The sequence below is a fragment of the Gopherus flavomarginatus genome, chromosome 5 (assembly GCF_025201925.1).
Source record: "Gopherus flavomarginatus isolate rGopFla2 chromosome 5, rGopFla2.mat.asm, whole genome shotgun sequence".
In the NCBI taxonomy this organism is placed as follows: Eukaryota; Metazoa; Chordata; order Testudines; family Testudinidae; genus Gopherus; species Gopherus flavomarginatus.
This window is the reverse complement of record NC_066621.1, coordinates 127,993,981-128,004,324: the sequence shown is the minus strand read 5'-3', so window position 1 is coordinate 128,004,324 and position 10,344 is coordinate 127,993,981. Positions and strand designations below refer to the sequence as shown.

Sequence of the window (10,344 nt, the reverse complement as noted above, 5' to 3'; positions counted from 1 at the left end):
GAACTTTGAACTGGATACGACTTCCTATGAGCTGAGAGGTCAGATGCTGACTGGGGGAATCAAACTGCAAGGCAGAGACTGCAGGGGTGCAGTCTGCTGTGCCCGCCCCCACTGCTGTGTGTGACCTAAAACTTGCAAGGAGAAGTCAAGGTTTAGACAAGCTAATATGCATATTATTATGGTTCAGGTGATGGAGCACCAGGGTAAAAGTCAGGCACACCTGATTTCTAATCATGGTTCTGGCATGAATTTGCTGTGTAGCCTTGGGCAAGTCAACGTAAATGTCCCTGCCTCAGTTTCCCCACCTGTAAAGTAGAGATTGCGATACTGGCAAGCCAAATGCCAGCTCTTGTCCAGACTTCAGGCATTAACTAAGAACTGTCAAACTCATAGCTGGAGAACTGTCCAGTTCACCTACGTTAGTTTTGCTCAAAATAGGTATTAGTCTTACAAAAATGTATTTCATGTTTAGACTCTATGAAATGCTTGTAAAACCCCAGATTGGCTGAGAGATCTATATTTGTATTTCACCAACCAAATATATCAAGGGTAAACTCCTCAGACACTATAAAAGCATAACCATGGAGCCACAGACAGTCTCCTTGGGTTCTCTGATCTATCTTGTCACCTAGGGAATCTTACCTTTGTGACAGATGGTCCCCTACACCATGAATTACAGGATAATTCAGGTTAGTTTCAGTCCCAAAGCCCAGACATTTACCCCAGGTTAACTAGATCTTAGATCTCACACCAAAGACAATGCCTGTAGCCAATCAGGTAATAAACTATATAAAGATTTATTTAAAAGGAAACGAGAGTTATTTACAACATTAAAGCAGGTAAATAAACATGCACACAAATGAGTTCCAATCTTTAAGTTCAAAAGGTAATAGCAGCTTCTATAATAAGCAAGCCCTATATGTCCTTCAGGGCTAATCCAGGGATCTCTTGCTTATGCCCAGAAAACCTTGCCCTCAAGAGTCCAAGCAGCGCAGAGTTGCAGTTCCTCCTTGTTAGGGGGTTTTCCTCCCTTCCCCCATACTGCTTCAAACTGCCAACTCAGCTGATGGGAACAATTCTTTTGTATGTCTCCTCTTCATTGTGGGGGAGAGGGAGGAGCCGCGGGAGCAAATAAAGTCTTTTGTCTTTTTTGATGTTTCACAACAGTTTGTCTGGTGTTGATGGGCTTTCCTCTTGGGGCAGGACATAACACCTTCTGTATTTCACACAATGTCTCTCTCCTGTCTGGTTATATGGTTTATATGGTTACAGAGGCTTCCAATGCAAATGCTTAAATATTACTTTACAATATGGCATACAAATGTTACAAGCGGGATTACTGCATGCAGCAACTTTCAAGCATTCAATAAAGTCTAAACACTAAACATGTTTATAAGTCTAATACCTATTTTAACAATACTAACACACACGTGAAACAGACTGAGTCCCGCTATTTGTCTGTCAGTATTCAAGTTAGGCACGGGGACCTTGGCATAAGCTGGCACCTGATCTGCCAGCGTCACAGGCAGGTCCTCCTTACACAGTACTCTTCAAAGACAAAGTAGCCTTATGACCACACCTGAAGTTTTTATCTACAGTTGCGTCAGCTTTTCATTTAAACCAGACAATACATCTCTGGTCTTCTTCCCCAAACTGCAAATTAACAGAGATGAGGAACATCCACGTAAGTTAGATGCCAGGAGAGCACTGGCTTTTAACTAGGATAGGACCAAGTCCTTCACACAGTCTTATTGTCACTTTGTGTCTTATGTAGATCACATGAAGGGCCAAGGCAGTGTCAGCACAAATGAGGTCTCATTCGATAACCTCTTGCATTACAATGGCATACAGGGCAGTCAATATTCCACTTCCGCAAAGACTCTTGGCCCATTCTGCAAGGGCTCAGGATGCATCCATTACTTTCTTCGAGGAGGTTTCCATTCTGGACATCTGTAGGGTCCTCAGTAAATACATTTACTTTGCACTATGTGGTCACAACCACCTCTAGATCGGATGTGAACTTTTGCAAAGTCGTATTTCAATCATTATTCAAGTAGGCTCTGAACTTACCTCCAAACAGTACTGCTTGGGAGTCACCCAAGTGGAATACATGCCTGCAACAACACGAACAAGAAAAAACAAACAGTTACTTACCTATTGTGTAACTGTTTTCTTTCCAGTTGTGGATGCAGATATGTATTCCATGACCCGCCCTCCGTCCCCTCTATATTGGAGACTTAAACCACCTGCTCTGCTGTGAAGGAACTGATGGAGGGCTAGGGCAGTGGCAGCGCTTGTATTGCCTTGGGAGGGGCCAGGAGGATGCATAGGGTGCGTGTGCAACCCCGTCAGGTACTGCTGTGGGGAAAAAGTCTGACTCTTGTGCGCTCGAACACACCTAAGTGGAATACACATCTGCACACACAGCTCAAAGAACAGCAGCTACAGAACAGGTAAGTAACTGCTTTGGGGTTTTGTTTTGGGTGATTTTGTGTGTGCGCGCACGCAAGATTTCTTGTTTATTACGTCTCAATGATTTTCAGAGCAAATCTGCTCCATTTACAAGACTTCTTCCTGACTTCCATCTCTGCAAACTCAAGATGGAATGTGAGTGCGCAACCGGATTCCTTCTAGCACTGATTTCATAAGTAGTAAAGATTAAACATATGACAACAATTCTATTGATGTACGAATCAGACTAAAATCCAATTCATTCACTGAAAGTTGTGTTGGCTCTGCAGGGCTAGCTGGAGTAAAACAGTAATTTAAATTAGACTAGAACGATCTAGTCAGCAAAGTAAACATAGGATTTACAATATACAAGTGGCTTTTGAAAAATATACTAATTTACTGGCTATAACTACACATTCAAGGCCATATTTAAAACCAGAGATTTACCATGGAAAGACCCTGCTGTTCTGTTATTAACTTTTCAGAATTAAAATTGAAGCCAGACACTGATCAAAGTCCATTTTAATAACTTCTTTATCTGTTAATCAATAGTTCAACTACATATGTTTCCATGTTAACCACTCCTACCTTTTGGTATATAGTCAATGTAATTAACTCAGTGATAGTATTTAGTTAAGAACAGAAGATGGAAAACAATCATAGGGCAGAGTTATTACTGCAATATACACCATCTGTCACTTTGCATTTCCTTTTTGGATGTCATAAGCCATTAGTACATAATGACCCCTCTGAAGTTATATCTGTAGTTCCAAAGGCCCAACAGTGGAAGTGTCAAGTCACTGCACACAGATAAAATTAGCTTAGAGACAGATTGTGCCATTTTAAAATTCTCTCTCAATTGACTGCAGGTAGAAATAAGAAATTACACATTGGGTAGGAATGTTTCAACTTCAAATGCTATATTTTTATCTGTTGTAGCTATGTCTGTGTACCAGGGCAGGGGGAGGGAGGGCAGAATTACCCTGTACCATTTATGGACTTGACACATGGTACTTTCCCCTCAGAGCAAAGGGTATCTGGAAGGCAGATTGTGACTCTGAATCATGCTCTGTCTTTGAGCTTGCTCCAGGGACAGCACAACAAATGCATTGCCCCTTGCTCGGGGGTAGTTTAGTTGCAGAACTCTCAGAATAGGATACATGTTTATTAGGGACATTAAATGAGTTTAAGTGGTCAAATTCTAGTCAAAAAGGGTCAAAATTTTGTTTGCACAATAGGGCACTCCTCTGACTTCAATTTGGCCCTAGAGAATAGATCTATGGGACAAGATCCTTGATCTGAACACCTACATTCCTCTCTCCATGGTGCACAGTGGAGAACAAAACTGAAAACTCTGTGGTGTCATGCAGAAGATAGTGGCAGAACACTACAGGAACTATGCATTGCTGACAACAAATGTCAGCAGTGGGTATAATTGAACCTAACCTCAAGTACAGATCCAGGACAAACTGTGCTCAGAACAGTTTCAGAGAATGTGCTTCAAAGCTATTGGGAGTTGAGCATATTTTATTCCTAACAACTCTGAGTATGTGTTAGCCATGCTTTGTCCCAGGCTATGCCTGCTTTTGAACCAGTTCAAACGCATCCATTGCTAGCAGCAACTATCAGCAACAGGCAATTCTTGTGGTATAGACATAGATTGTAGAAGTTATCCTCACCACTGTGTAGCCACCTCTCAAGGGGCCTGCCCAGTGCAGTTCTTCCCCCTGCACCTAAATGACATTATTTTCATTGGCATCCAAAACAGAACAGAGAGGGCACCATAACGGCTCCAAGGAGCTTACAGACTCCACAGGACAGGACACAGATTCATAGGACTGGAAGGGATCTCGAGTGGTCATATAGTCCAGTCCCCTGCACTCACGGCAAGATAAATATTATCTAGACCATCCCTGACACGTGTTTGTCTAACCGGCTCTTAAAAAATTTCCAATGATGGAGATTCCACAACCTCCCTGGGCAATTTATTCCAGTGCTTAACCACCCTGACAGTGAGGAAGTTTTTCTTAATGTCCAACCTAAACCACCCTTGCTGCAATGTAAGCCCATTTGCTTCTTGTCCTATCCTCAGAGGTTAAGGAGAACAATTTTTCTCCCTCCTTGTAACAATCTTTTATGTACTTGAAAACTGTTATGTCCTCTCTGATTCTTCTCTTTTCTAGACTAAACAAACCCAATTTTTTCAATCTTCCCTCATAGGTCATGTTTTTTAGACCTTTCATCATTTTTGTTGCTCTTCTCTGGACTTTCTCCAATCTGTCCAAATCCTTCCTGAAATGTGGCGTCCAGAACTGGACACAATACTCCAGCTGAGGCCTAATCAGTGTGGAGTAGAGAGGAAGAATTACTTCTTGTGTCTTGCTTACTACACTACTGCTAATATATCCCAGAATGACATTGAGAATAATGAAGGAGAAGCAAGACAATAGAAAGGGCAAGGACAGGAGTAACAATTTACAGGGTTATTCAGAGGACTGGTACTTGGCTTGCCTTAGCAAAGAGATTTTTTGTTTGTTTTCACTAAATGGATGCCTTAACTTGGTTAATTTTATGTAGGTGTCACAGCAGAAGTGAATATTACGAAGGGACTTGAATGCGGGGGGAGGGCTTACATAGCAGCTCTTCTTTTGGTTCTGCAGAAAAGGGAACATTAAATTACTACTGCTTAAAGCAGTGTTATTCCCTTGTGCACTCTGCAACATCCTCCTCCAAACGGGATCACAAAGACTAAATGATAGAACTGGAGTAGTTATCCCGCCTGATTTGGTTGGGATTTGGCGGGGGTTGTACAGGAAGAATTGCACTGTACTGTTGGGCTTTTCGACTGGAGTAGCAATTGCAGAGCTGCTCTGATGCACGTGACCTCATTGCCTCATGTAGCTCCCTGGCACTCAAGTCCAGCTACTTGCACTGAGTGTTTTGGACAGGATTTGGGCTTTGGAGAAGGAAAAATGGGGAGGAAATGAATTCAACTCTGTTAAGCTCTCACAGGAGAGGACAGTAATTACCAAAGACGTTGGTTACATGTTGATGAAAAATTAACAAAATTGCCTTTTATTCACTTTCTAACTTCAGAATGTACATACAAATCTCTTACTGTAGTCAAGAGGGTCCCGAAAGCAGTCCAAAAGAATACTAACAGATTTGAATATATTCTGGCTAAAAACAGTGGGAACCTCTGAACATAAGCTTACACTGTTATTTTAACACCTTCCAAAATGCAACGGCCACTACAATAAGAGAATATATAAAATGGTAGTTTAAAATTACAGTGTTATATTTTTAGGACATCTATAAAGATCAATATGGCTACATATTCCCCAAGGATTCTCCCTTCCTCTCCTCCCCAAAACAATTCCTCAGTATTACTGACATATGACATAATAAGAAGCTAGTTATCCAGTGCACAACTCCACATCTGAAAATCAGAAATAATTAGTCTCACAGCTATGGTAGGAGGCTCAGCGTCAGATGCTGAAATCTCACAGTGGGTTTGATGCTTTTATGATGGAACCCACATGTTTCCATGTGTATCAGGTGCTTTGGTATAAGGAATATTCCAAATCCATGGGCGATCTGCAAAACAAAACAAGCAAAAATAAATACATAAGTAAAAAATAAAAATATGCTGGCCCCAGTGAAGTCAATGGCAAAATTCCCATTGACTTTATTGTGGTTCATCCCAATTGGAAGTTCAACTTACTGATAAAATTTACTGAGCTATTGCTAGCAGTGAGATACAAAGGTACATTTTAAAAGGCCGCTGTTTTTCCCCATGGGTTGTTCTTTTAAATGTGGATATTGCAACCTGACCATTGTCCATCAACTATGATGGAGAGTACATTTAATACAGATTTTATAAATATTTCGATATCGCAAAGTTTGCTTTGGTCCATCCAGTGAAAATCAGGTATTGCACAGATATTTTAATCCCACAGCAGCATAAAAGGAAGATTACAACATGGAGATATCAATATTTTTCACTGGAGCAGCCATGATTATATTGGGAAGAGAAGATGTTGTCAAGAGATCTGAGAGTGGACCTGCATGACATGAATGCCTGAAAAAAAGAACAGGAGTTATTTTTCTCTCCTGTTGGTAATAGCTCACCTTAAGTGATCATTCTCAGAGTGTGTATGGTAACACCCATTGTTTCGGGGGGCGGGGGGGGGAGTGTGTGAGAGTGTGTGTGTGTGTGTGTGTGTGTGTGTGTGTGTGTCTCTCTCTCTCTCCTGTATTTTCCACTGCATGCATCCGATGACGTGGGCTATAGCCCATGAAAGCTTATGCTCAAATAAATTTGTTAGTCTCTAAGATGCCAGAAGTATTCCTGTTCTTTTTGCTGAAAAAGACTAACACGGCTGCTGCTATGAAACCTGTCATGAATGCCTGAGTTCATGTCTCACCTCTGCTAATATTAAAACTTTGTATGTCCATCAGCAAGTCACACAGAGTCTTACAGTCACTCCCTACGCTTCCAAAAATAGAGGAGACAAACCTATTAGAACCCACCCTCGCAGGAGGAAGGAAAGTAAAGTGATAGAAAGGAGACACGTGGCTCTTCAACATGCTCCTCTCTTTCTCTCCAATTCTCCAAAATTCCTCAATAGATTCTCAAAAAGACTGGGGTTCCATACGAGTTTAAGACAGAACGTGGATAAAAAAGGGTCAAGTCAGGAAGCTGCCACAATCCATGGCATGCTCCCCACAGATTTTCTATCAGACTTGTTGTCAAAGCTAATTCCCCACTCTGGCACTTTGGGTGCAGAAGGTGGGGGCCCGCAAAGATTCTAAAAATTAATACTGGCCACTCCAGGCTTGCATTAAACTCCCAAGGTTACAGCTTTTCTCTGACCTTGAATTGGTAGATGCTGCCACCATCCAAGTGCAGAACCCCTTTGAGAGCTTAGGAGGGCGCACTTGGGAATTTCTTCCTGTGGGGTACCCTCAAGCCCTTTCACCCCACCCTCCAGGGAAGAGCTGAGGAAAAAAAATAAAAAAGAAGAGGAAATCAGCTGTTGCCACCAGCTAATTAAACAACATGTACATAAACCTCTTAAGACAAAAATCCAGCTCTGTTCTTAAAAAAGGTAAATTTTTTTCATTAAAAAAAAGAAAATACATCTGGGAATTCAGGCTATTAATAGATTTTAAGAGAGCCACTACAAGGATTAAGCACCAAGAATAGCTTTCTGGAGGTCCAGCTTAAAGTTTACAAGCAAAACAAAAGCACCTGGGGTTAGCACAGAGGAATCCAAAAGCCATAACGTTATTAAAGGGATAAACCTAATCACGTCTTCCTAGACATTTCCTGATCTATTTACATATCTGGGGTTTTAAATGAGTAGTTTTTCTGTGCAACTCTGTATCTAAAGTAATGCAGTAATGTGTGACACTGTTGGATGTGGAAGATCTAAATACACAATCAAGTGAGAAGACTCCTTTAATAACACTGAGATGTATCAATAGATTTTCTAGTAATGACTATGTAATGTTTAATTTTGTGGGATTCAGCTACGATTCCCTTAAAAAACAATGTTAAACAGCAAGAAATAAGAGTAGGACAACAGAATGGGAGGTAGTCATTTGTGTGTTTTATAACAACTGAGACACTGTACAGGGAGATCTTGGAGGACCAGTAAAGTGTCTGGATCACTACTGCTTATTGCCAAAAGCAACCAAACTAGGAGGACTTTAGTGGGCCTGAGCAGCAGTCTTAGCATGATGAAAAGTCAGGAGGGGAGGGGGTTTGGGCGACCACAAGAGAGAACAGCCTGACACCCCCTTCTCCCCCCTGCCCTTCCTGATAAGATCTCTGTCAAAATTGTGGAGGTACAGTTTTAGGGGACAAAAAAAGGAAGCTTGTCTATGTTTGCCCTTCAGGATGTATTTGTCAGGGCCTCAAGGCATGAGGACTCTGCAAAAACACATCTGGCTAATTGATAATCAAAATGAAACCTCTTGCTTAACTTTCGAAATTGCTTCCTTAACAAGTTTTCTTTGACATGTCATTGTAATACTAACAAATAAATAAGGGAAGAAAGTTTGTGGTAGTTGGACTCTTCAGGATTCTCTCCCTGGACTCATCTGAGGGTCCCCTCTGGCAGACAGAAGATTGGTCATCGGAAGACTGCCGCTGTACCACTCAAAAACCACTCCAGACCTTGGTAAATGTGGAGGGTTGGAGTGTTTTACTAACCTGTAGCAGCACAGCTTTAATAAGAGCACTCTTGTGTTATACTGCTTGTATCAACCATCCATCGGCGGACAGTCATGTCCACACCGATTTATTTCCTGCCAGCGCCTCTCCAAGAGTAAAAGTTATCAAAAGTTTTGGGTTCAGAAACCCCAGATTACCACGTGCCAAGCCAATTTAAAAAAGCAGGAAAATAACTGGATGAAGTACTACTGTAACCCTAAACTTCTAGAATAAAAGTTAATCGTTGGAGAAGGATTGTAGTTCTGTATTTATTTTGGGCTCTGTAAAAGTCAAAAAAGTGAGTGTGCACATACTGGAAAATGGAAGGGAATGGGGATTTGATTGAAAAAGAACAAATATAAAATGCAGCAAAGTTCATATGTGAGTCTAATAATATCAATGTATCTTGTTGGCCTTACTTTCACTTCAGAGAGTGACATGTCAATACTGGTGACAGGAATGACTTCTTAGATCTGAGCTCCCCAAAACTTTGCAGAAGTTTGCATTTGGATCCAAACTTTGTGGCTCAAACTTTTATCTTTTTTCAACATGGGCCAGATCCAATGCCCACTGAAGTCAATAAGACTCTTTTTATTGACTTAAAGGGGCATTGGATCAGGCCATATGTAAATCAATCTTTTCTTGAACTAGAAAGTTTCTGTACATTTTAAATTTAGGAAGCCCTATTGAGGAGAGTTACATTTGCCACAAGACAGTGCAGCACTGGTGATGGTGGCAGAAAGGGTGATTTTCAAAAGCACAAATAGCAGCGAGGCATTCAATGTGAAAGTCAATGTGAGTTGTGCACCTAACTTTCAATGCACTCTGAAAATCTTTCCCTAGAACTCTTTGGTTAGTTGAAGGATAATCCAGAGATTGTACAAGGGATCAGTCAAAAAAATGGAGTCAATTAACCCCTCCAACCATTTTTAAACACACTTATCCACTATCAAGTCTATGCCTGAAAACCCTGCATAGGGCCGTAACTAGTGTGGAGTGAGCGGAGCAGACGCCCAGGTTGCAGAACTGCCAGGGGTGAAAAAGGGCTGCGCGCAGGATTGGGCCCAGCAGTGTCATCTCCCCACTGCAGGATTGGGCGCAGGTGGAGCCCAGGATGCTCAGCCCCCCGGCTCCCAGCAGGGTTGCAGGCCTAGTGACCCCCCAGGAGCAGGCTCTACGGCACTAGGACTCTGGCAGGGCGGCAGGCAGGAAGGGCACTGAGTGCTAATTGGCTCCTATGAGCATGCTCATTGCTCAGTAACATCTGCTGAAGTTGTTGCCCTTGCTGGGGATTAAAAAAAGTTAAAGGAGAGCAAATAGAGGAGGGATGGGCAGGATCTGAGAAGGGGGCAGAAACTGACTGCGTGTGAGGGGGTGTCAAACAGCTGGAGGGAAGGGCAGGAGAGGGACCAAGGAGCAAAACTGGGGGGTGGGGATAGGAGCCGGGGTCAGGGGTGAGGCGCTGTCAGATGGAGGCAGACAGCAAAGTCCCAGCACAGGGAGGGGCCGAGAGGGTAAACAGTTACCCAAATGGAATGAGCCACCTGCCCTGATTGCTGAGGGGCTTCCACGCTTAGGAGGAAGTGTTCAGACAAGAAAAATGAAGAAGTCCTGGGCCGCAGTTAGGAGAAACAACAGTAGAAACAAAGAAAGTAAACACTGCAAAAGTAACA

At 42.2% G+C, this 10,344-nt stretch overlaps 1 protein-coding gene across 4 annotated transcripts in view; it reads right to left on the bottom strand.

The window, feature by feature from the left end:
* Positions 1-778: 778 nt before the first annotated feature.
* The window catches only part of TDP1 (tyrosyl-DNA phosphodiesterase 1), a 118,191-nt gene continuing 108,625 nt past the window's right edge, over positions 779-10,344 (bottom strand). For 3 of the 4 annotated variants that reach the window (XM_050953264.1, XM_050953262.1, XM_050953265.1), the window contains one exon: positions 779-6,048. In XM_050953264.1, coding sequence (XP_050809221.1) covers positions 5,975-6,048 — 74 coding nt within the window. In that variant the 3' untranslated portion in view covers positions 779-5,974. The remainder of the gene's footprint in view (positions 6,049-10,344) is intronic. The other variant, XR_007774433.1, reaches the window with a different exon arrangement.